Source organism: Salminus brasiliensis, chromosome 1, assembly GCF_030463535.1.
Source record: "Salminus brasiliensis chromosome 1, fSalBra1.hap2, whole genome shotgun sequence".
In the NCBI taxonomy this organism is placed as follows: Eukaryota; Metazoa; Chordata; class Actinopteri; order Characiformes; family Bryconidae; genus Salminus; species Salminus brasiliensis.
This window is the reverse complement of record NC_132878.1, coordinates 86,465,842-86,493,010: the sequence shown is the minus strand read 5'-3', so window position 1 is coordinate 86,493,010 and position 27,169 is coordinate 86,465,842. Positions and strand designations below refer to the sequence as shown.

At 38.3% G+C, this 27,169-nt stretch overlaps 2 protein-coding genes across 3 annotated transcripts in view; one reads left to right on the top strand and one right to left on the bottom strand.

The window, feature by feature from the left end:
* cdh17 (cadherin 17, LI cadherin (liver-intestine)) overlaps nucleotides 1-16,227 on the bottom strand; it is a 122,983-nt gene extending 106,756 nt beyond the window's left edge. Inside the window, exon 1 of the mRNA XM_072692036.1 lies at nucleotides 16,218-16,227. The gene's annotated coding sequence lies outside the window, so the exon portion shown is untranslated. The remainder of the gene's footprint in view (nucleotides 1-16,217) is intronic.
* On the top strand, nucleotides 350-26,353 carry esrp1 (epithelial splicing regulatory protein 1). Of its 2 annotated transcripts, none has more exons than XM_072692058.1 (15): nucleotides 350-684; nucleotides 959-1,087; nucleotides 2,721-2,834; nucleotides 3,016-3,130; nucleotides 4,449-4,547; nucleotides 5,338-5,392; nucleotides 5,489-5,599; nucleotides 5,766-5,898; nucleotides 7,055-7,097; nucleotides 7,205-7,506; nucleotides 12,161-12,403; nucleotides 13,960-14,146; nucleotides 16,470-16,674; nucleotides 20,975-21,146; nucleotides 23,400-26,353. In XM_072692058.1, the coding sequence occupies exons 1-15, from the start codon at nucleotides 553-555 to the stop codon at nucleotides 23,523-23,525; spliced, it is 2,166 nt and encodes a 721-aa protein (XP_072548159.1). In that variant the 5' UTR covers nucleotides 350-552; the 3' UTR covers nucleotides 23,526-26,353. The 2 variants fall into 2 exon arrangements, with proteins under 2 accessions (XP_072548159.1, XP_072548150.1); XM_072692049.1 differs by having other exon boundaries at nucleotides 13,960-14,158.
* Nucleotides 26,354-27,169: the final 816 nt, after the last annotated feature.

Below are 27,169 nucleotides of genomic sequence, written 5' to 3'. Positions count from 1 at the left end.
ACAGATGGGTTAAATGCGGAGGATACATTTCACTGTACAGTGACAAATACATGCACCTTTTTACCTTAATTATATTATTATTATATTCAATAAGTCTAAAAATGAGTTCAGGGCTCTGGGTCACTCCCCCCCCCCCCCCTCTATTGGGCAGTAGTGGACTTCCATAGGATTTCCCTTCCCTCTCATTCAGGTGAACCCGCTGTTATGGGAGGGTTTATGTGTTTTCCAGTGCTGTGCCACGTCCCTGTTTCCAAGCACCAATAAGAGGGCGCTCGCGCCGGCCAGGTGTTTTTCACCTGTGTCACGTGGGCGGTGGCCAGGTAGGGCAGCACACAAAAAACGAGCACAAGCGAGCAGCCATTACTCTCGGACTCGCGGACACTTCAGCATCGGTTCAGCAGCGGAAAAGGGAGCGAAACCGCGGTGTTTACCTGTCCATAGGTGTGGGGTGTCTGGGGCCCTCACTTCTGTCACCTGGAGGCTGTGGCTGGGGATTTCTTCCCTATTCTGGCGTTTAGAGCTTTTGCATTTTTCCTCTTTTTTCCCTGAAAAATGACGGTTAATCCAGATTATCTGGTGCTGTTCTTCACCACGACGTGTGGGGCGAGCGGGGAGCTGCTGGGGTCAGACGAGACGGAGACGGTCCAGCTAGTCTGGCAGGTCTTGAATTTGGCCACTAAAAAGGTGAGTAAACGTTTGTCGGTTCTCGGTTGTGTGAGTGTGTGGAGACAGGTCGAGAACACAGAGAATAGAAATGCGGTTTTACACCAAAACACGACGAGACCAGACTAAACCTCTAGCCTGCTGGGTTTTAGCGTCTCCACAAACAAAAACACTGGCAGAAACCAGAACGGGTGGTCATCATGGACCCTCAAACGCCCAGCTACTCCGTCAAGTTACTCAGTGTCCTCTACTGCTGCTGGTTTGAGTGTATTAACCGCACCCTCTCACTGCCCAGACCGGACCGCTGAGTGAAGTGCTGGTGAAGCCGGAGAGTGTCTGTGTGTCTGAGGAGTGTGTGGAGGTCAGTGGGGTCAGCGCCGAGGCCCTCAGTTCTGCAGCCCCTCTGGAGGAGGCAATCAGCCAGGTAGGAGAAAGCAGCACACACAGCCGCCGAGACCCTGTGTATGTTCATTTTTTTGTGCGTCCTTGTTTATCATGTCCTACTCTAGCATAGTAACTAATATCACCATATCAGAAAATGATCCCCGCAGAGGTATTTTGATAGCCTGCATGGCTTATAACACAAGACGTCCAGTTCTAAAACAGTAGATGGGATAGTTGGATAGCCTAGGTCACTTATCAGAAAATGCTCCCAGTTTTTTTGATAGCCTAAATCACCATATCAGACACTCAAGCAGACAGTAACAGTAAGCTGAGTTGGTGTGATATACTGTAATACAGTTCTAAAATACAAAATAATATACAGTAATAAAGCAAGCTTAGCATAACCAATACGAGGAAATATTGTAAAAACACAGTTGTTACTCTATATAAGTGCTGTGCATGTGCAGCAACCATTGGTTGGTCGACTCGATGGGTAGGACATGTTGTTAGAACACGGGTTTACAGGCATATACAGGCATTTACTCTCAAGTCATTTACTGATGTGGCCGCAAACCACATGCTTAAGTGAAAGTAGTGCTTACAACAAAAAAAAAAACACTCCAGAAGAAGCAAAAATAACCACCATGAAATCAGAATAAAAACTACAGTGAGATTGAATAGGTCCATCAGAGTCTATCGGAGTAGCATTTAAAGATTATTAGAGGTGCCAGTTATCTCTTTTTGGGAGGCTTTTAATAAAAATAAAATAATGCTAAAGTATGAGGGGCAAGAAAGCATTTAGGTGCCGAACCTTTAGAACAAAATTAACGCAACCATAAAAAAAAGTCAGGAACTAAAAGTAAATGACTAAAATGAGTGTAAATAGGTTGCTTTACTCATAATGCATTGCATATATGGAATTTAACTATGGTAACTACTTCCTTACTACTCACTTGTGTGATTACTGTCAAATAGATTTTATAGTAGTTTGTTTAAAGCTATTCTAGAATTGCACATTTATTAGTAAAAATGCCATTTTAGTGTCAGGTTCTGCAGCTGTCACGCTCAGATTGGGCTCATATAATATGTTGTTTTTGATTTTGGACACATGACTCAGGTTGAGGTGAATGTGGACAGCCTCCTTGTCAGTAATGGCCTTCAGGGCCAGCAGTAATGGTTTTACAGTGTGAGAAGAAAAATTCATTAACTTTGTATTACATACTCACTAGTCATAGACTAGGTGTCTTTTAGTAAATGTAAAAGTAATATCTACCATATAACTGTTGAAAGAGTTTGTGTAACCCCTTAAACTCCATGCTTATTAAATATTTTATTAATCTTTAAAGCTTTTTTTCAGTATCTATGAAATATGAAATACGCAGTAGCTATAATATTCAGTTCCTAGTATGAAGTATTCAGTGTCTACTATGAAGTATTCAGTACCAACTAGAAATTATTTAGTATCTACTATGAAGTATTGAGTATCTACTGTGAATTATCCAGTATACACTATAAATAATTGAATATCTACAATGAAACTAAGTTTGTAAGTCAGTTGTAAGTTGTGTGGGTCCTTAGTAGTTTAAAGCGCTCTCAGGTGATATATATATTTTTATCACTCATTTTTTTCATTTACTGTGTGTGTGTGTGTGTGTGTGTGTGTGTGTGTGCAGTTCAGCGAAAGGTTGTGTTCAGAAATAAACACAGATGAAGGCAACTCCTTCTGTCTCTGTACGGATGGTCAGCTGCACCTGCGCCAGGTCCTGCATCCAGAGGCTTCCAACAAGGTACAGAGGGCCAGACCTGTCAAACCTGTATTTCACTGCACTACAACAGTGGCATTAATTTCATTACATTAGACTTAGTAATTAAGAATTAGTAATTAGTTAGCTATTAATTCTGACTGTTTGCAGGACGCTGTTTTTAACTGTGCTCTACTGTGATTGAAAGTGTGCTTTTCCATTGCAGAACGTTCTGTTGCCCGAATGTTTCTTCTCTTTTTTTGACCTTCGGAAAGAGTTCAAGAAATGTTTTCCATCTGAAGCTGATCAGAAGGACCTGGATCTGAAATCCATGGTGGATTGTATCCTTCAGCATCATTATTGCCTTTGTTTTTTTTTTTTTGTTGTTTTTTCAGGGGTTATTATAATGACGAAACACCAGGACGGTCTGCTGTCTCATTTAAATAACTGAGCTGTAGAGATACAATCTCAAGCCAAGATATGTCGACGCTAGCCTAAGTGAAACCTCTATGCAAAGCACAGAAATGTTCAGAGAAGGTGTCAATGACATATCCTCTGTTCCAGCACACAGCGGTGTCCTGTTCCTTCAGTGTGGTCCTGTAGGGTCACAACAGTTCACAGTTTAAAGTAAGGAAAACACTAAACTGTGTAGTGCCCTCTTTCAAACTAGAGAAACTGAGCAATATGTGTGTTTACTGGAGTAATGCAACCTACACCATGTTTTTGGCTATCCGGCAGACTCTTGTGGTTTTTTGTAATTCTTGTGGTTTAAAGTAAAATGGTTTGCACCACAAATACTACCGTTTTATTTACTATCCAGAATTGCCAGTGTATCTACACTGTTCCCTGAGCTTTTATACATAATGTTTACAGTAAAATAGTGAGGAATGTATTAAAATACATTTCAAACAGATCATAAAACAAGGTCTCAGATATTAGGGAGCTTATTTGTACCACTTTTAATGAAGTGATTAACATTCTACGTTGTACCTTTAGAGGTCTTAATCTTTGCAGACGTCTGTCTTTGCAGACGTTCCCTTCGCCACCACCACCGTGAACAATTCTGACCACTCTGAATGACTTAAAAATTGTGGATTGTCTCTTTAACTTAGGCAAAGTGACAGCCTAAGTGAGAGGTGGCATGGCTACAGGGTGTGTGTGTGTGTGTGTGTGTGTGTGTGTGTGTGTGTGTGTGTGTGTGTGTGTGTGTGTGTGTGTGTGTGTGTGTGTGTGTGTGTGTGTGCTGCTGCAGGGTGTTGGCTGCAGAAGCCTAAAGTTTTGAAATGCAAATAGAGAGACAATTGAGCGGGCCCATTGAGCCTGCACGAGAAAGCAAAAGAATGTTTAGTCAACAAGCTTAACCTGCCACACCTACCTAATGACATCTTACACATACACACACACACACACATCTATATATACAAATACACACACATAGCATAGGAAACTGGCCATATGCATGGGCAGAAGAACCGTAAACTTTCCTCTTTTGTGGGCAATGTTTACATTATACTCTGCTGAGGTTGTACAGGTTTAGTGGTTTTAATGTGTGTTTAAGCTGTTTTACTGGTCTTTTTGCCGTATTAATAAGAGCAATTACAGTGCCTAAGGTGCTGGTGAAAACGTTAAGTAGCATTTCTTAACTGCCACTGTGGTCAGACCTGAATTTGAGCGAAGATTCTTCTGATCATGTCTTCACTGCACTCAAGGTTTTCCAGATGTCCAGCATCGCCCAAGCACTTATCTCTGAGCCTACCTGTAAGTGACATACTTTAGATAAAAAAACAAACATATACACACTCTTTCTCACACACACACACAGATTAAATGTAAATTTACTGAGATTAATGTTTAAAGAGTAATTAGAGGAATAACTTGATGCATATTTGGAATTCATTGTTCCATTTACGGTGGTTTGTTGTTACTGCACATTTCAGCCTAGGGCAAGAAAGTGAAATAACCTTATTAAAGGTGCAATGGCCTGCATTTTAATGTCATAGACTAAATATTTTATTAGTTCTTGTATGTATACATATTTACATTTATAGTAATGGCATTTAGCTGACGCTGTTGTCCAGAGCGACTTGCAAGGCATTACAGAGGTGGGCCAATGTAGTGTTAGGAGACTTGCCCAAGGACTCGTTTTGGTGTTACTCACAAGTAGTGGTGTTATCCATTGTGCCACACCAACCATACTGAAATAAGTATGAGACTTTGAGGTTGAGGTGAGGTGAAAAAAACAATGTTATTTTGCCTCAGAATGAAACACACTGATTTTCCTTTTATAGAGGGCTTGTGGAAAAATTGAGCTCTGCCTTTATTGGCTTGTTTATGGCACTGCAGCGGCTCACAGGAACCACAAAGCAAAACATTGCATCCAATGGCGAAGCTTTGTTTTTACCACTGTGACAAGAATATTGAAATTATTTTATTTTCCTGATACTTTGTGGTTCATGGACTTCCATCTACTTCCATTCACTAATGCCAAGGATGCATAATGGAGAGGGAATTATGACTGTAATAATTTGAAGTGTTAATGTCCTTTCAGGTCATACATTCTCTTGCCCGGAGAAAGTGAATGAGAAGTTTGAAACCGGGACCTGGTAAGGGTTTGTTTGAATCAGGCTTGCTGTTCATTTATGTGCGTTTCAGTGTCGATTGCTGTATTGATGTAGTACACTTTGTACTTGTGTGTGCAGCAGCAAAATGGAGCGGATAGATGACAATACTGTGATCAGGGCACGAGGTCTTCCCTGGCAGTCCTCAGACCAGGACGTTGCACGCTTCTTCAGAGGTCTCAACATTGCAAAGTATGTACACTTGGTCTAGAGAAAACAGCAAATAAATGGGCACACATACACCACCATTAATGTTTGCTGCTTTGACCATTGTGCCATTGTTAAAAGCACTATACAATCAAACTTGACAATTCTGATCAAAAATTGTGAAAATATTTTTGTGTGTTTTTGGGTGTAGGGGCGGTGCTGCTCTGTGTCTAAATGCTCAAGGCAGGAGGAATGGCGAGGCTCTAGTACGGTTTGAGAGTGAAGAGCATCGAGACTTGGCTCTGCAGAGACATAAACATCACATGGGCTCCAGATACATTGAGGTACATTCTCACTAATTCCAATAATACATAAATCTTAATTACCCTGGCTACAGAGGCATGTTAACTTTACATGTTTAAGATGTGTTTTGAGCCAATCTGTTACGCTTTTAAATGATGTCAAGCAATTACCTCACCTAAATTGAGTTGAGATGTACTCACATCAGCCATAACATTAACATCAATAACAGGTGAAGTGTGTAATATTGATAATTTGGTTACAATGGAACCACATTGTCAAGGTGTGGATATATTAGGCAGCAAGTGAACAGTCAGTTTTTAAAGGTGATGTGTGAAAAGCAGGAAAGATTAAGAAGCTTAAGAACTGTGTGAAATTGTGATGGCTAGATGACTGGGTCAGAGCATCTCTAAAACATCAGGCAGGTCTTATGGGTTTTCTAGTGTGCAGTGGTGAGTACCAACCAAAAGTGGTCCAAAAAAGGGTAACCGGTGACCAGGTCATGGGCACTTAAGGCTCATTAATGTTCATGGAGGCCCAATCTCACAACCCACAGGATACCACAGGGCACCTTCAGAGGTCTTGTGGAATCCATGCTTCAGTGGGTTAGAGCTGTGAGGGGAGCATGGGGGGACCCACACAATATTAGGCCATGGATAATATTGTTATGGCTGATCGGTATATATTTTGAGGGCTTGCATGTGTAAAACCCTTATTCGTTACTTTCATAACTTACATTTAAATTTCATAGTATTTTGTCGCGGCCCAATGAAAAACATGTATCCCCAAAATGGTGACTTTACAGCAACAGGCAAAAATGTTCTTAACTTTGAATGGATTTCAATGTAAGATAAGAGTTTGTTTCAATATATTTAGAGCATTTCTGTTGGTCTGTCCATACAGAATTATGTACACAATGTAAAGAGCAGCTACAGCTACAAAATGGAGAAAACTAAGAACGGACAAATATGGACATATTTTTCATTGGGCAGCAGCGATATACATAATAATTAGTGATGTTTATTAAATAATACGTTTTAAGATTAACATTAACAATTAACAGAATTATTGAATGATAAGCCTCCGGTACGAGTGTGTGTGTGTTATCCATGTGATTAGAAAACATCATTTCTAGATGCTCATGGACCTTAGAAGCAATCTAATACAGAAAGAAAAGAAACATTGTATTTTGTGTTGCAGGTTTATAAAGCAACTGGTGAAGACTTCTTAAAGATAGCAGGAGGTAAAGAAACGAGTCTCTTCACAGCTTGTTATTTTTGTCATATGTAATACATGAACATGTAGTACATGAATATTAGAAATGAACAATAATGTGTGTCTAATCAACAGGCACATCTAATGAAGTAGCTAACTTCTTGTCACGGGAGAATCAGGTGATTGTGCGTATGCGTGGGCTGCCGTTTACTGCCACGGCAGAGCAGGTGCTGCAGTTCTTCTCTCCGTCATGTCCGGTGACGGATGACTGCGAGGGCATTTTGTTTGTGCGCTTCCCCGATGGCAGGCCCACTGGGGATGCCTTTGTTTTGTTCTCCTGTGAGGAGTATGCTGAGAATGCGCTGAAGAAGCACAAGGAGATCCTGGGCAAGAGATACATCGAGCTGTTCAGAAGCACTGCAGCAGAGGTTCAACAGGTTAGTAGAAACAGCAACACTGATTATAGTGCAGGGCGAGGAAGTCTTTGTTTTATGATTAGTCTTTAATTACATAATGACACAGTCAGCTAAATAAAAAAAAGACTTGCATTGGTACATTCTGTATGTATCAGGTATAGATGATTATATCCGAATCGTATCTGCCTGCAGATAATTGCTTAGAAATGATCAACATCAGACAGATTTTTAGATTTGACTGAACAACTTGAAATGAGAGAGTTCAAATCAACATTTGATGATTTTATTGTATTCATTTAGGTGATGCTGAGCTACCATATGCATTTTATTTATTTTCTTTCATGTGTAACATTGACAAATTTGCATTCATGAAAAATGTTAGATATTAAAATCAGGTCAGAATTGCCATATTAACAAATCCCTAGTATATTGTTTCTGTCACACAAGAGCAAAGAAGTGTCTCTTTATGTTGAATTTGCCAGTTGTTTTTTACAATGTAATGATGAATAGATCAATAGAAATGCTCCATAATAGAAAAAAAATATTTTAAATTGATTACCATTGAAAATTTATTTTTTATTGCACCTGAAAAGATGTAGATTCCAGGTTTTTGTGTGACAGTAACGGCATATAGGTTCAGGTCTATGCTTTGACTCTTTTGACTCTTTGTTTCAAAGGAAACAATGTGACCAAATATTTTGACTGCAAAACAACACAATGAACAGAACAGTAACAATATTGATAATAGTAATAATAATAATAATACATTTCATTTATTGGCACCTTTCATGACTCTAAACGTCTCTTGACATCCAAAAGATCAATAAAACATACAGTGTACAAATTAGAAAACATAATCAAATAACTGCTTTTTACAAACACAAATACATTATAATTAGGCAAATACTTTACATCTGGCACAATTTCAAAGAACTGTCAATTACAAATAGTATTTCATAGTAATAACTTTGGCCTAGTACTGGTATTGCTAGTGATGATGGTGACCTTGAAGGGTTAAATATATATCAATAAATCAATATTCAGTTGTTAATATTAAAGCTTTTTATGCACTATGACGCTAAAGTTAACTTTCGTTGTAGGATTGTTAAGCAACTTTAGATTAAGTATCTGTCTGTGATTATAACAGTGGTCAGGAAAAGGCCAAATGATTTGACTTTAGATGTTATTAGACATTAATGTTCCATAATCTTGCACATTTGGAGTGTTTTTCCTTCTCGGGCACACCTGCTCTGATTAATCAGCTTATATCCATCCTATTCATGCTGAATCCAGTGTACTGGAACAGGAAAGTGACTGCTGTGTATAGCTATGGCACTTCAGGACTGGATTTTGACATCCATGTATTAAGTCAACATCCTTACTGGCATACGTGTAAATAGACTTTCTCAGGTAACCCAGGATTTGAATAAAAACCCATCCTGGTGTAGATGCCGTTGAATTTGTGACATGTACACTTAGACTGAGTAAACTTAAACAACCTCCATTCTTCCTGATAGTACCTAGATAGTGCTGTCCAGCTGTTCAGGTGCTGTTCAGAACTGTCCTAGTACATTTAGGTCAGTGATTTCCATCAACATGTTTAATCACAACCAGACACATTGACATTCTGCAGTATTCATGAGGTGTTTGAGACGTTGGATATAGTAGCTCAAGAAAAGTTAGATCACATCACATCACATTAAAATGCTTATACATATAATGTATATAGAAACATTGTATATGCCAGAATCTATGTTTTCTCATTCAGTAATACAGCATGGGAGTTATATTGGTTTCAGTGTGTGCTTGAGAGAGAGAGAGAGAAACCAGGGAAAAAAGAAGAGAACCTTGTGTTTGGCAGTTTGTGAGCCTTCTAAATGATGCACAAGTTCTTCGTCTGAAAATGTGTGTTTGTCTTTGCTCTTCAACTGAATGGTTTGACTTGCTGAGCAAACATGCTCCACTGCAATCTGTAAAAGATTAGCTGCCCATACACTCATAAAACCCTTCAGTCAAACCATGTCTGACATGTCCAACGTCTAGGGAGAGTGAAAGCCCCAAGTGGTCTTAGATCTTCAAGTTGAAGCATTGATCACCATGTCTCTGAAATCATGACCGTGTACTCTCTAAGCAAAACAGGGTTTTTGACTCAGACCAGTTGTGAAACCCTTTTTGGTGCTAAATGGAACTCCTTGTAAAAGGTTGTTGGATGGTTGTTGGATGGTCCAGCCATGGTTCTATATACATAAAGGTGCTATAAGGTGGTCATTAAACAATGCCATTGATGAACCAATTTTTGTTCCATAAATAACAATTTTTGTTAAAAACTTGTATGCATGAAGAACTTTTTTTAATGTCTAAAGAAATCGATGTAAAGGTTCCTTACCATTTTACACTCACTCTTACAGAAATGGTTATTCCATGGCATCACTTGAAGAACCCTTTATAACACCTTTATTTTTTACAGTGTAGGACAATTGCACGTACTAAAGAACCCTTAAAGAACCATTTTTAAGATTGCAAGCATTACACAATATAATTTCTGTCAGGCGACTTTGAAAAGACAGCTGGAAAGCTTTTGGGGAATAGTTTCCCGACTTGGAAATTTCTCATTTTACAGTTTGTGGGTTAGTAGCCACTCCAGATATCAAAATGTAGTCTATGTGCACATGCAATGAAAACGTAAAATTACAATGAAAACGTAAGATTTTAATAATGACTGGAGAATTTTCTTTTCCTACTGTTACCACTGTTAAAATCTATGTGTTTTTGCCCCACTGTTTTATGTAACTAGCATACGTTATTTAACCACTACAAGTACATTAATATGCAGTTTTTGTGGTTAACTATGGTAAGTAATTCCAAACAGGCAAAGAAAACAATGCTCACTTGTTTTAAAACACCCTAAACAGCTAGGTGTTCCTTAACTTTTGACAGGCAACAGGGGTGGCATAGCTCGACAGAGCTTTGCACACTCTGTAGTTATGGCCTGGGGCCAATAGGATACTCCTGTTTGCTCTGTACGGAGTGGTAATAAAATAACTCCACTGTCTCTGTGCCTTTTACACAATCTGATGCACACCCTGTGTGTGGGTACAGTGTTTGGTGAACTCTAGCTCAGTCCCACTCTATAAAATGAGCAAAAATGCTATTGGAAGTAAGTGCAAATGTTCTTCCTGTTTAAAAAGAACTCATATCATGGTTTACGGCTTTCTAACAAAGTTACTACCCACTTCTAGATGTTTTTTTCCATTCCCCAAAAGCTTTCCACCTGTCTTTTCAAAGTCGCCTGACAGAAATTATATTGTGTAATGCTTGCAATCTTAAAAATGGTTCTTTAAGGGTTCTTTAGTACGTGCAATTGTCCTACACTGTAAAAAATAAAGGTGTTATAAAGGGTTCTTCAAGTGATGCCATGGAATAACCATTTCTGTAAGAGTGAGTGTAAAATGGTAAGGAACCTTTACATCGATTTCTTTAGACATTAAAAAAAGTTCTTCATGCATACAAGTTTTTAACAAAAATTGTTATTTATGGAACAAAAATTGGTTCATCAATGGCATTGTTTAATGACCACCTTATAGCACCTTTATGTATATAGAACCATGGCTGGACCATCCAACAACCACTTAAGGACTTTATTGATTCTTGATGGTGAAATGGTTATTCAGACACGAGGAAACTTGCGGAAACTTATAGAAAAGAAAATTCTCCAGTCATTATTAAAATCTTACGTTTTCATTGTAATTTTACGTTTTCATTGCATGTGCACATAGACTACATTTTGATATCTGGAGTGGCTACTAACCCACAAACTGTAAAATGAGAAATTTCCAAGTCGGGAAACACTCCATTCAAATTTGGCTTGGCTTCCTATGTCCCGAGCTGTCTCATTAGAATTATACTGCCCTTTAATTGAGTAACTCCACCCACCTTTGCAAGTTTGAAAAAGCAGCCTCAGTCACAATTGTCTGATCTTAATGATTTTTTTAGGGTTTACTTTGGCCACAAACAACAAAAAAAGTGTATGTGTATATATATATATATATATATATATATATATATATATATATATATATATATATATATATCCATCCTGGTTTGAGTATCTGGATACCTAAGGACAGAATGGCAAATACAACAGATGGAAGAAAGAGAAAAAGAGAGATATGAACTCAAGGCGAAGTAAGCATTAGGTTGTTAGTGCGAACATGGTCAAATAAAGTAAAGAATTTCTGTAGCATAATGAATAATGAGGGTGGGGGTGGCTAGCTGGGTAAGCAGTAGCTCATTATCACTTAAAGGAACAGGCACTCAAGACTGGGCTGGGTGAAACTGTCTTAAACAAAGTAAAAAAAATGTACTGTTTGTGCTTAATCTTGGAGGTATTTTGACCCAAGCAGGCCAGGGAACTTTATTAAGCAATGTAAAATGTTCTACCAGTATTAGTGGACAATTGTTTAATATTATTTTATTATTTCATATATAGTAGACCAGTAACCGTGAGAACTTCAAATTTAGACAGGAAGCATCACTAGTTCTCTGACAGGCAGTGTATACGTGAGGCCAAAGGCACCACCCGATACACTTCAGTAAATTCTGTAATGTGTAGGCATGAATGTCTTGTACATATTTGTTCTAAAGGTTTTTTTATTGTGTGTTATCTCTGCATCAGGTGTTAAACAAGTACTCCTCGGCTCCGCTGATTCCGATTGCCCCCTCCCCCATCCTGCCGGTTGTGCCACAGCCCACTTTTGTGCCATCAGCAGCCACGATTGCTGCAGTAGTTGGGACGAGGGACTGTTTGAGACTAAGGGGTCTGCCGTACGACGCGTCTGTTCAAGACATACTTCTCTTTCTGGGAGAATACACTGCTGACATCAGACCACATGGAGTACACATGGTGCTCAACCAACAGGTAACACTCACCACACACTCACTCACCCTCACAGTCACCCTAAGTCACTCATATATGGTGATTGGCTTTGCCTAATGAATCTTCTCAAATTGTATTTATGCTTTTAAAGATAATTTAGTCTTCAGACAAGTGAAGTGTACTGAAATAGAACTCAAGGAAAAGGATTACACTTTTCCATAAAATCAGAAAGTCCCAAATTTGAAAGAAACCAACACTGATGTCTCATATAACATGGCCCACCTATGACATTTATTTTGAGCGTTGTGTTTTGTAAATAAAATGCATCTGGGGTTTTTCTTACCGAGAACTGTTTAGTGTCCAGATTCTCTTCTTGTTTCAGGGAGCTTATAAAGAAACCTTTTTGAGAACAATTTACTGCAATTCTTGGCTTTTTGCTTTTGAAATTGATGGTGGTGTTATTCTTTGAGTTTAGAGAGCGTATTCTGTTTGTTTCACTCTTCTTTTGAGGCCCAACTGCAACTTTCACAGCAAAACACTGAAGCTATAGTTAGGTGTAGCTGTAGTAGTTAGGTGTATGCCTGTTTTTTTTATACAAAATTGTATACAAAATTATTTTATTAAAAAATAATTATTGTAATATTTAATATAATTCAGAAATTCCTTACTACACATTTTTGTTTTTGCGGGATTTGATACTTTTTGTTAAATGAAGTACAACAGACTGTACAACAAACAAATATTTATTATACATTTATATTATATTATTTATTATAAATATATGTATTTCAAAAATGAAATAAGCTAGGGTACTGTGAGTAAATTCCCACAGCAGATTAATTTATTTCAAGTATTTGAGTTAACTTAACTCTTTTGCTTGCATTCATACCCAGTTAATATTTCAGCCCAGTTCAGTCATTCCATAATTAGTTAAACTGAAGTTTTAGGAAAATCATAACTAAAAATTGATAAAAATGTTACACAGTAGCTGCATTAAAATCCCTGACCTGCCCAACCATAGGTACATTATCATTATATCATTTAACAAGTTATTGCTTATAATAAATCATGCTACATATTTTATTTAAATATTTACTTTTTTGTATTAATGTAGGTTTTATTGGATATGATAGTTTTAACTATTTTTACTAACTAGCTTTTGGCCAATCTTTGATGTTATGAAATATTGCAATAATTTAAGTGCCATGTTTATGCCCTTCATTTTCTTTTAATGTGTCGTGATTTATTTGTCTTTATTTTGCTTTGCTTTATTTATTAATTTCTTTATACAATCTTTTTAATCTCTCTCTCTCTGTATTTATATATACATTTATTTAGGCGCATGATTATAGGCAATACAAACATATTAAAGTTAGTAACACAGTTGAGTTAAAGACTGAGAGTAAAATGGATAAGCTTATGCAGGCCTAGTTTGTAACCAACTACCAGTACACTGGTACTCCACCATTAGGGAAGCATGTTAGCATTGTCTACATTTATCAGATGCAAAGTGAGATTCCAGGGTGGTAGTGTTGCATTGAAAATGTACATAAGGGCAGTACTCTAGAATGTGTGTGTTTGTGTATGTGTGTGCTCAGGGCCGTCCTTCAGGGGATGCGTTTATCCAGATGCGGTCAGCGGAGAGGGCGTACCTGGCAGCACAGCGCTGTCACAAGCGAAGCATGAAGGAGCGCTACGTGGAGGTATTCCCCTGCTCGGCGCAGGAGATGAACATCGTGCTGATGGGAGGCTCACTCTCCAGGAGTGGCCTCTCGCCGCCGCCATGTAAGTTACGACGTAAGTGCCTCTGGGATGCGGGGCTGCTTCTCTCAGCTGTGTGCGCGGGTAAGGTGGCGCTTCACACCCTCCTATTCCTCCTTTCCTCTTTCCCTCTCCCTCGCCCAACTCATTCGGAGGTCTCCCGTCCACGTGTTGACGGAAGAGAAGCAGAGTGGGCCGCAGGAGCGGTAGGAATTCTCTGGGTGAATGTTTGAATGTTTTGTGTCCCTCTGATGATTGTGGTGACCGATTCCACGTTACTTGGACGCTTTCCATTGGTGGGGGCCCAGGTGGGCGCTTTAACTTGGGATTATTTGGAGTGAAACTTGTGATTAAGGTTCACTGTTAATTTTACACAAACTGTCAAAACTGTGACAATGTCAGCTTAATACACAATCCCTCAAGCACCAGGTGTGATATAGAGAAACGTGGGAGGTGTGACTTCTGTTTGGCACAGCATAGGTTTTTCGCTTTCTCGTTCTAATCTGGAATACTGTAGATTCTGAAGTTGCTCACCTTTCGACCTCAAACAACCAACAGACAACACTCAAAGGACCCAGAGAGGTCAGGAAATTGATAGGCCCCTCAGGCATCACCAGGTCTTTTAAGCACCTTTGGGGCCGGATTCACAAAAGTGTCTAAAGAAAGGAATTCTTCTTTGATTACACACCTAAGAAAAATAATTATTCTTTTAAAAACATCCTAAGAATGTGCCTTTTTTGTCTTTTCTCATTTTACTTTCGTTTAAGAACAATTCTAAGAACAATTTCTTCCTTGTTCAAGAAGTTCTCATTAATTCCCAGAATTAATTCATGTCTAATTTAACAAGATTGTTCTTAAAGTACAGGTAGTTCTACTCTAGGAAAATAATTGCTTTCTGATGTCCCGCCACAGTTATTATATTTTAATAACAATGAGGATTTTTAGGCTTTTTCTTCTTCAAGTACTTCTAATTGGGCAGGACTCTGGAAAATGACTAAATGACTTGTTAGAAGAGCTGGGCAATATGAGAATATTTTATTGTATTGTGATAAATTTGGTTTTGTGATACACAATATGCTTTTCTAAGCATATCGAGAATTTAGTCAATGTTTAAATAAAACTGATTAGCTGCACATTTCATTACAAACTGTGTATCTTTAAAAAAGTCTTAAAATAGTATTTTTACCATACAGTTTTCTTCATACTTCAAACTCCGTACTGAAGAAACAGTTGAGAATTTGTTGTTTTAAAAAATTGTCTTTACAAATGTTCTGAAATGATCAGTAGATAAGGAAACATACATAAAGAAATTATTTTCTTTATTTCACACCAGTTTTCATATTTTAAAATATTATTTTCTGGTTCAATTACCTCCGCTTACCTCCACTTCTAGTTTTTGCATTACTGAAGTTTTTTGAACACTTTTTTTTCTTTTGATTTTGATTTAACTGAATAATGGATAATTAGAAATCTGTGTTGCACCGTTTATGATCATCTCTAAAATGCAGAATAATAGGCTACTTTATTATTAAGACGTTCTTAATAAATGTTTTTTAGTTTTTCTGAGAATTGCTTTTAAAACATTCTTAAGAATGTCTCAGTTGTTTATTGTGAGATTCTTCGTAAGTTTTTTTTTCTTAGGAAAGCTTTTGTGAATCCGGTCACTGGTCTTGTAGAGGTTGTTGTTGGGGAGGCTTGGGAAAGCGAGTTCACACCTCAGTAGTAACAGTGGTTGAGGTACTGTATATTTTAGTTTAGGCTGCATGCTTCTATACGTGTCATAGTTTGTAGAGGAGAGAAGGGGCTAGCTTAAAGTGTGATGGTGGTAGATAGTTTAGCAGATTTACAACAAGATCATAAATGTGTTTATGATTAACACTGACCAGTTTAATAGATCAGGCATTGAGCAGTAGTGCAGTAGTGCTTTGCAGTGAGTAGTTCATTGTTTGTGTGCATGAGTGACTGCATGTTCTGATAACAAACAATGAACAGGGGAGTGTAGGGAGGCTATGACCTACAGTGGAAGACGTAAGCAAGAAGTACAGATTGTTAAGACAGTGAACACAGGGTGGTCAGGCTGGTCAGATGTGTCAGACAGGAGACCATTATAAAGCCCTAGCACATTCCTCTGTGCTGCTGCCCTCTGAAGAATCATTGCTCTAGACAGTACAGCTTTTCTAGGGGTATTTATAATTATCCATACAAAACCCAGTACCATTTTTAAAATGGGAGGCTAGGGAGGCTAATGTGATGGGGTCCAATCAGCCACTCTATGATGGGAGATCTGAGGTATGAGTTTTAGCTTGACCTTAATCCCATTTTCCCCTTCTTCTCCGTCCCATCGCAGGTCTCACGCCTGCATCTTACTCTTTCCCTCCTGGAGGAGCTGTACTTCCCACTGGAGCATTACTTCCTGCTGGGGCAGTACTTCCAGTGGAAGCAGCACCGGTCTACCCTTCCCAGTTTTTGTTGAGTCCTCGTCCCCTAGCACCAACTGCTTTCTACCCAGCAACTAACCAAATGTATATGAACTACACTGCCTACTATCCAAGGTAAGATCAATCACTTAAGCAATCTTTGACCCTTATATCCTTTAACTAGAGCTGTAAGTCTGCAAGAACCTGGTGATACGATACGTATCCCGATACTGGGGTTACGATTCAATATACAGCGCTACTGTAAGCAAGGCAATATATTGTTAAATATTTTATGTGATATATATATATTTTTTACACCCGTATCTTTAATCATAATTACAGTCACAAAGAAACATTCGTGCTGTCACAAGTGGTAGTAGTGGTTGACCCTAGGTTGACCTGGGTCTGCTGTGACACTGTTTTATTCAGATTTGGGCTTTAAGATAAGATAAGATAAGGTAAAATGATCCTTTATTAGTCCCACAGGGGGGAATTCACAATGTCACAGCAGCAAAGGGGTAGCAAGACACTCTGTTACAAAGAGAAGATAAATTAACAGTATATAAACAACATATATAATAAAAGCAAAAACTCTGAAGAACAGTATTATTTACAGATAATTGCACTTTGGCTCTTAATTGCACATGTGGAAATGGAAAAATATTGCACATTGTGATGTTTCATTGAAGGAACTCTAACATTTTTAAGTTGAGGTAATGCCAGGTAAAGCATTTGAATATTATAATTCCTAAGATGAGCTGAACTGACATCAGATACGCTCATACACATAACTAATTTCAGGGTGAATCCAAAGATTTTTGTTCTTTCTTTGCTGCTGGTTTAAGGGTGAATCTGTTACAAGAACAATTCTAAATGTTTGGATGTGTTTTAAAAGAGAGCGTCCATATGCAGAGTGCTGCTGAAAGTGCTGGTGTCCGCGTCACATCATTTCCTTACTCTGTATTCTATAATTCTCTTAGTGACCCATTCTTCACTTCTAAAATACAATTGGTTGTTTTTGTCTGGGTGCTATCATTTATAAATGAGTACAGTTCTATTGTGTGAGGTGTGTCTTAGGCTGAGATGCACAAAGATATCAACGTCATATCAGTATTCTGTAGCTAATTGCTTAAAAAATACCAGCATCTGTTAAAAGTTTACATTTTAACAATATTTCAAATCAATATTTGATGGTGTATTAATTATTGAAAAGTGCAGGGCATTTAGGTGAAGCAGGGCTTTGTTGAAATCTCTTCATTTTATTAATTTTAGAAAAATAATATGTTTAGAAGAATACAGAGAATAGAATTTAGAATAAATTGAATCTAATCAGATCATAATTTACTAAATAATTTACCAACACTACCTTCCTCATTTACTATTACTGTTGTGTTTAATTGGATACTAAAAAACTGCACAATTTTTAGTATTGTCTTATATCAATGCTGGATATTGTACTAGAGATGGGTCATATGGCAACTGGTAGATGAGATGCAGATGTGTAGCTAGTTTCCCTAAGCTATGTCCAGACATGCTAGTACAGTTGTTTGAATACAAATAGAATGGATTTGTCAGAAAATCAAACTGGGAAAATAAACAGTGTGCTGAGAATGTTTTATGGTTTTTAGGTAAAGGCTAGGGGATTTATTTTTTTTTTTTTGGTTCTCCACCCACCACCCATAGTCATTACACGCACCTGTTTTCATTGCAGATTTTGGTTGGCAGGTACTGCTTCTTCCAGATATTTGCCCTAAAACAACTTACCTGACCTCACCTAAGGTCTCAGCACTAGGTTACCAAACCTAGTGCTGAAAGTCATGTGGTTGTAGGGTGGAGCAGCGTTTACGGTTGGAATGGGTGTAGTCAGGCTTTTGGTGGCACATAAACAGTGCTCAGAAATATTTGTGCAATAGTCAGTGTCTCTCTCTCTGCCTTCTTCACTGAATAAGTGAGTGGTTTTTAAAAAAGGAGACTGTACTGTATATGTTTTCTATATAGCACCTGAATACACTGGCATCTTTTAAGCTACAATGGGCAGCCACAAACTGTCTGGACTGCTTAGGCAAGGCATGATCCTTAGATACTCCGAGAAGCCATAGCCAGGGACTAAGCATGTGCTGCTGTATAATTTAGTACTGTGGATTGCGGCCAATAATTTACATTCAACTTACAGTTCAGTTACATTTAAGAGACATTCAGTTGAATGTGAGTTGAAATGTAAGGTGAGCATCTACAAGGCATCTAGAATGCACCATCCAAATGAAGTGTTACCGAATGCTCAGGTGCAGTTTTACAAGCCTGATTACAAGCCCTGTTATTTTGCCTCAGAAGGAAACACACACTAATAACTTTTTGTAGTTATTCCTGAATCTTACTGGAAAGTGTTACTGTCCTCTCTGTGTTCTCTCGGTGCAGCTAGATGACTAGTGAGGCTAGCACAGAGACCTTCCTTGTGGGCTTGGTGTATGTATATTTGGGGGCATAAACGTTTATGCAACAGTTTGGGGGGTTTTAAGTCAGCATTTTAAAATTCTCGGTTATGCTGAATTTCTTGAAGAGACAACAGTGTTTGAGCTTACAGCGTTTGTCACCTTCTATGTCCTGAACTCTCATTTTTCAACTACACCAAATTATACATAAATTTTCCATTCAGGGTCCCTTTAAAACAAAGAATTCTCTTATGAAGACTCATTACAGAAATACTAGGTTCTGTTATGACAGTGACAAACGGGCCTCATAAGTTAAGAGTTAGGCAGGATGTTTGAATCTGATGCCTAAGGCGGACTCCTTATCTCCATAACTTTCCCATGGCATAAGTTCTTTTTATTTGCACTTTTTGTGTGTAACTCCTACTGGTTTAACATGAAAACCTACATTTCTTTTTACAGTTTTAGTGCCAGTTGGAGCTTTTGGCTATAATTGGTGGTTACAGACATGATGAGACAAGTGCCTTTATCAAACTTTCATGTTCCATTTCATTCTTATACATAGCCTCTCTTAACTTGACTATGCCCAACCTAACATTAGCAAGCTAAAAAAATAACACACTACAGCGTCTAATGTACTGGATACAGTTCTGCAGTGGTTATAGACTAATGCACATGCACTGATCAGTTATATTAATAATATAACTAATATTATATTGATAATATAATATTGAGTAGGCCCTCTTGTGCCACCACAACAGATCAGCGCATTCGTGGCATGGACTCCACAAGACCTCTGAAGGTGTTCTGTGGTATCTGGCACCAAGATGTTAGCAGCAAGTCCTGTAAGTTAGGAGGTGGGACCTGCATGGATCACATCAATGAGCCTTAGGTGCCCATGATCCTGTCACCGCGTCACTGATCGTCCTTTCTTGGAGCACTTTTGGTAGGTACTGACCCCTGCATATCAAAACATGCCATGTTTTGAAAATGTTCTGACCCAGTTGTCTAGCCATCACAATTTGGCTCTTCTCAAAAGTGGCTCAGACCCTAATGATAGCCTATTTTTCCTCTTATTTAACACATCACCTTCAAGAACTGACTAATATACCCCCCATTGACAAATGCCACTGCTGATTAAGATAATAATCAGTGGTTTTCACTTCACCTGTGGTGATAACATTGTGGTTGACCGGTGTGTAAAGCAATGTATTCAGATTTACAGACTTGATGCTAATTTTATATTGTTTAGTTTTTGGTCCTTCTTGTTCCCCATGTTCTACATTTGGATATCATTTTTACACACAAAATCAACTGTAGCAGCCTGGACTGTACATTATGCCTGATTTACAGGGTAAACTCATTTAAATGCATTTGAAATAAATAAATATACTTATTATATACATGTTTGACTTTGCAATATTAGTTCTATTTGCAATTTTTGAAATTCTTTGAGCAGAAGGTTGGAGGGTCGCTTGCACTTTTATTTCACCAATTCTCCTCTAATCAGCTTAAGGACTTCAAGCACTTTCTTCTGATTGTAAGTGAGGCTTTGCCCGAGGCAGCTTCACGGTGCTGCTTAAATGGAACTCTGAAAGGTCTGAACATAATGACTCTTCAAGAAAGACTTACGCAACCAGAACAGCATGCATTAGCTGGGTGTGTTGTGCTCTTTTTAGTGTGTGTGTGTGTGCGTGTGTGTGTGAGAGCATGTGTTTCACACCCAGATCGTATAATATACACCTGTACCTACATCTGTGTGGGAGAACTGGACAGTTTAGCTGCTGTGTGTTTGTAGAAATGAACCACAGATTCAGAAAATGACCTGCCATGTTTAAAGTAGTTACAATACTAACAGTAAATTATGGGTAAGTTGTGAGTACCGGGTGTTGAATATGACTTAAAAAGATTTGAGTTAATTCATGTCACAAAGGCATGAAAAATTAAGCATGATAGAACTTGCTGACCTGACTGCCATCTTGCATTAAAAGCTGTCATGTTGACTTCAGCCCCCCAGGCTCCCCACCCAACATGAACTACTTCCCTACAAGCCACGCCCCTTCAGCAGGATCGGTTCTCTCCAGTCCGCCCCCAACAATGATCAGGATGCACAGCCACACCTCTGCTCATGCCTACGCCAGCGGAGTTAAAGAGATCCTCAGCATGGTACAGGGTTATCAGGTGGGTGTAACACTAGATTACCAATCAGTTATAATAATAAATATTAGAATTATTATTATTAGTAGTAGTAGTAGTAGTGGTAATATTATATTAAGGGTCATGTGTAAGTGTGTTTCAGCTCTTGGCGACCATAAGGGTAGTGTTTTTTTGGAATGTCCAGGCTTCTGTTTGGGTCTTTATGCTTCTTAATATCTAATTATATCATCAATCATTCATCCATGCCTTCCTTTTTTACCACCCAAACGTAATTGTATTTTCCAGTGAACAGATTCACCCCTGGGTATGTCCAGAATAATGACTTGAGTTTGATTGTTGCTAAAATCATGAGCTTAGATCCCAAAAACTAGTGCATTGGCACTTATGGCTCCATATGTATGACAGTAAAGTTGAGAAGAAGACTCTGCTGCTGCTGTTGCCTCCAGCTATTGCAGAGTTCACAGAAAACAAAGAAGGTGTGTGTATGTGGGTGTGGTTTGTTTAGGGCTGGGTTTTAGAGGACGTTTGGGTGTGTTTTATGTCCTGTGGTGTTGAGCATTAGAGATTTAGACGCTCCAGTGGGTCTAAAGTAACAGTTGCACAGTTCTCCTGTGCATTGTCACACTCCTACACTAAGCTAAACGGGTTCCTCTGGTCTGGTGTGCAGGGTGTGGTGCACTGGCTTGCTGTAACATGATTCTCCTGCTTTATTATCTGTGTTGCTCCTCAGGATTCTCTCATATTTTGGTTGAGGATCAGTGAATGTGTTTGTAAATGTATTAGGTAACACATATTAAGATGTTTTCAGTACTGGGATGTTCTCAATATGTGAAGTACTCTTTTAGCCGTAGTGCTGATGTGATTGGAATTTGTGCAGTGTTTTGTCTGTTGAAAGGGATGAAGGATTGAGGGTGTTAAAACATTATGTGCCAGTGCATACGCAGTGTGCTTTCACAGTTTATAAGGTTACACTATTGACATTTATGCTTTTTGGTGCTGTGCAATGATGTAGTCTTGTTGTTAATCACAGTGTCTATACCCCCCACTTTCTTCTAGGACGGTCATTGCGCATTTTACTAATTGCTTATAATTGTATGTTTTGCAAAAGTGTAACATGCAAAGGCATGAGGGAATGGTTCCATATTTGGATGTTTTGTAGAAAGTAGGCTAATGAATTTCAGTCTTATGCAAACTCAAACAAGTAAAAGTGGCACTCCACCAAAGTCTGTGTCTGTGGTGCTCCTCAATTTTGGATTTGGATTGCTCTGCATGTAACTGCAATTAGGAGATTAGAAATCAGAGATTTTTAATAGTTCATGAAGAATGGAGGAATAACTGCTGAAATAGCAGCATTTCAGTGGACCCATGAGACGCTTATTGTTTGTTTTTTTAATGTTTTTAAAGCTAACCCATGTTGGGCTGCAGTACTAGCAGTAGTAAACGTGGAAGTGGAAAGACATATACAATACTATTCACTTGAATCCTGAAATTCTATAAACCACCATTCATAAGTCCCAAATAACAATACAAGTCTAATCTAGTTTAAAATACTTAAATATTCAGTCTACACATTGACTGTGTATCAAACAAATATATATATATATATACATATAATTTCCTATTTTTTAGGATTTTTTAAGTTAATATTGGCAAAAATTGCATTTAAAGGATTGAATTTATGGTTTTAGAGGCTATTGCACTACACAGCATCCAGAAGAACCTTATAGAGAACTATATGTGCACTATATGGACAAAAGTATTGGGGCACCTGCTCATTCATGGTTTCTTCCAAAATCAAGTTTCTAGTTTAACCTGCTTTTATTGTATTAACTGGCTCTGCTGCCAAGAAAAGGCTTTCAACTACATTTTGGAGCATTGCTGTGAGAATTTGATTGCATTCAGCGATGAGTGTGGTCAGGATGTTGGATGATCACCACCCCACCTCATCCCCAACTCATCCTAAAAGTTCTAGATGTAGCATCAACATTTCAGAGAAGCTGTGTGTGTGGCTTTTTACATATGTGTCAGTAATAAGTGCAACCTATTAAGTATATAAAGTAGCTTATAAAGTAACGTCTTAGGTAGCTGATTGCATTCATTAAAAGGAGTGTCCACAAACATTTGGCTACATTTATTAAAGGTGTTTTCAGGGCCTTGCCATTCTGTGTTGCTCAAGAAAAACCAGCTGTGTAAGTTGCGTTAATCTCTCTCTCTCTCTCTCTCTCTCTCTCTCTCTCTCTCTCTCTCTCTCTCTCTCTCTCTCTCTCTCTCCCTCAGCCCAGCAACAGTGATGCCTTGGTTACCCTCCCCTCCCTGCTGTCTGCCAAACAGCCCATTGGAGACCAGAGCCTGGGAGGTGGAGCTTATCTGGACTTGCAGCTGCTACACACCACTTCACTGTAAAATTACAGTCTGGCCCCCAGAACCGCAGCAAGTTATATATCACTCTAGCTATTTATGTGAGACATCTAAAAAGAATATGTATGTATTTGAAATTAGATTTTTTAAAATGTATTGCACACTGTTTATTTTTGCATTAGTATATGCATTAGATAATGTTCTCCTCATAGGCAAGTACTGGAGATGTGTGTGTCTGTTATGTATGTGTGTGTGAGAATGTGCACAAGTGTGGTAGAAAGATGAACTCAATCACTCAGGAAATCCATCGATGAAAATCAGCAGACCCCTTCTTCACTTCTGCCTCCTGTATCTAAAAGGACCCTTTTTCTTAGAATCGCTCATTGTTGTTATCATTTTAAGCCAAAGGATTAGATAAATAGCATGTGTCTGTACACATCTCTAGGAGTGTATAAGCAAGTGTGTGTGTGCATGTGTGTATAAGCGTATGTGTCCGTTCCTCCAAACATGCTGGTCTGCGTGTGTGTGTATGCCTGCATGTAAGAGTGTTTGTACCTTTATCCCAACTGATGTGACTGTACTATGAGTATGTGTGTGTTTATGTACAGGACTGTGCAAAAGTCAAAGCCCTTCATTAAAAATATCTGCAAGTTATTCATTTTTCATAAAACACATTTAATAGAAACTTACACAAAGGTTTCAAGGACTAAATCAAATCTCAGATGTTTGAGTATTCATTGAGTCCACCTTTACCCTCATTACAGCTTCTGTTCCTTTCAGGAGACTTACTTTCAGTTTCTCTTCAGGGAGATTTTTCCACACCTCCAAAAATTCAGTCTTAGAAGATAGAAGAGCATTTTCGGCTTCTCAATTGGTTTCTCCTCTTTCTCACTAAGAGCTTCTTCATCAGCTCCATATCCTTTCAGACCCACAGCATTGAGTCGTCTTCTCCGAGTGGAAGGATTCTTCAAATCTGAACTGAGTGGAGCTTGGTTGCCCCCCCCCCTCTCTCAAAGATTAAAAAAATGTAAAGTACAGTTTATCTGACTGAGGCAGTTTTGCTGGTTTACCAGGTCTTACATAGTTGGTAGCAGTCCCGTTTTCTCCTATTTTCCTCGTTTGTCAAGAACGTCTGCTTTGGAAACTTGTTTTCCTTTGATAAGTCCTCTTCCTTATGCAAGTAAATCATACCTTACATCTAATCTCTTCAGAAATAACCCCTTAAAGGGAATAACTTTTACTTAATGGCCATTTTAACTGCAAATGAAATCCATGAGGGCGATCCTGAACTTCTGCACGGTCCTGTATATACGTATGTGCTAAAGATGCTTGACTTTCCTATTTTTGAAGCTTCCACGATGAAGTTCAAAGAGCTAACTGACACAAAATGTTTACAAGGTTCGCCAAATCATCTCACACAGCGTGGTGTAGGTGCCAGCGTCCTCTCTTGTAGAAGTCAAAAACCATTACTGTCTGCAGTAATCATTTCGCCAAAAACCTTTCAGGGCCAGAATCAGGAACAACAGGTACTTTCTGTACTCAGTGTGTGTATGTGAGTGTGTGTGCAGCTGTCAATGTGCCTTATGATTGTGTGTGTGTGCTTGTCACACTCAACCAGATTGGATGGGTGAAAAGTCTTCTCTTTTTTTTTTTTTTTTTTTTTTTTTTTGTCTTTAACAGATGGAAACCTACTGATGTGTATGTTTTTGTATGTGTTTGTGTGTGCGGGCAAACACTCCATAATCAGTACATGTACTGAATAAGTGAGTACTGCACTCAGCAGGTTGAGCTGGGCCTGCTGTGACACTCACATATTTGTATTTCAAATTGATGTCTGTGTATGTACGAGTTTGTGTGAGCGTATAATGTTGATTAATGTAATGTGATCTGATATACCACCCTGTTGCAGCTGTATTCAATGCACAGGACTACCCTCATGGCTTTTTATGCCCATGTTCCTGATTTCGTATACTCATTGCTTTTTAGTGATGATTTTTGTGCATGCCTAAGCTTTTATAAGATGTAGGATTAAAATGTTTTTCAGTAAGATCACGCGCCATTTTATCGTCATGTTTAGTTCCCGTACCTGATGTGCCAACTGGAAGTAGTACACAAAGCACTACTCATACACTTAACCTGATAATTCAGAGTTAAGTTGTACACTACAGCTCAAACATTTGCAATTACTGGGCCTCATTCACCAGTGCCTTTCTAAGAATTTTATCATTTTGAATTAAATTAGTTCTTGAGAAAAGTCCAGAAAGTTTACGTCAGATGGATGTTTTTAAATTGTCAACAGCTCTGCTCCTAAAAAGATAGAACCAATTGTACAAAATGGTAAAAAAACAAGTTTTAAGAAGACATTTCTTCTTAAGAACACCTGGTGAATAAGGCCCAATGTCGTCAATGATCTAAAAAAAGAATATAAGGTGTTGCTAATATCTTGTAGTTCTGCGCAACTTCACAGGTTCATAAGTGGTCAAATTTCTAAAAATGATAAGTTTTATCACACTTTTAAAAATAAAGGTACTACAAAATGGTTTTCTAAGCGATATCATAGAAGAACCACTATTAGTAATACCATGAAGAACCCTGTTGTGACAGATTTGAGAGTGAGAAACCTTTTAAATGGCTAAAGAAATTTTCCCTTGATCTAAAGGTTCTTCACACTCTCACTCTCTATTCTAAACATGCTTCTTCATGGACTCAAAAGTGGTTCTTATGGCATTTCTCAAGAAACCGTTTGTAGCAATTAATGGTACATTTTAATGTACAAGTTATTATTGTATGAAAATATAAACTACATGACCAAATTTGGGCGTTAGTGGACCACTGGAAAAGTAACTGAGAGCTCATGTGTTTGGCTGTTATACTGTGGAGAAAGTGTTATTTTATTTTGATATTTTGTGTTAACTTAAAAAGCAAATAAAAGTTAACACCTTCATGAAGCTGCATGGCTGAATGTCATGTTATTTCCATTTCTTTCCATTTCTGCACACTCAAAATACTTCTTTTAAGTATAGTTTTATGTCCACATTTTGCTCACTCAAACATCGATTACATTATTGAATCATAATTTTCTCACAACCAAGCATGTGTGTGATGTCTTTCATTTTAGCCTGTCAACACAAGTGCATAATTGATGCCATCTAGTGGGCCATAGAAACTACTCCCAGCTCACCGCATATTCCTGAGCCATTCAACAAGTAAGCTCTCTGAGAGAAGACACCTGAATTTGTGAGAATGTGAACCACAGACTAATGAAAGAGTTTGAAAAGATGAACTTGCATGGCTTTAATCGTAAAGATGTTTCCTCACTGCTATGTCACAGAATTCTCACTAATATGATTTTATGGGCCCTCCAGGTGTTTGTATAATGTCGTTTGACGCATATAAATAAGAGTGAGAGGTAACCAAACTGAAGTACAGCCCCACATGGTGGAGATAAAAACCAGTAAAACAATAAGGGCATGCATGTATTAAAACAGTTACATTTTTGTTTTATGCACAGATTCATCAAAACTATAGTCTAAAATCATGAATAGAAAGTATATTTAAATTGTATAACTGATACAGCCTCTGATTACTAATCGTACTCATTTTGATGCAGATCCTTTTGTTTAGGTTGAATATTAGATCTGGTTTAAACAACACAGAACTACATTGAGGGTCATTGTGTTTGTGCTGAT

Excerpts from the sequence above, each read along its gene's own strand:
- esrp1 (XM_072692049.1), top strand. The coding sequence starts at position 553 with ATGACGGTTAATCCAGATTATCTGGTGCTGTTCTTCACCACGACGTGT. Across the intron at positions 2,835-3,015 it reads ATCCAGAGGCTTCCAACAAG|AACGTTCTGTTGCCCGAATG; the intron begins GTACAGAGGGCC and ends TTTCCATTGCAG. Across the intron at positions 7,098-7,204 it reads CTTCTTAAAGATAGCAGGAG|GCACATCTAATGAAGTAGCT; the intron begins GTAAAGAAACGA and ends TCTAATCAACAG.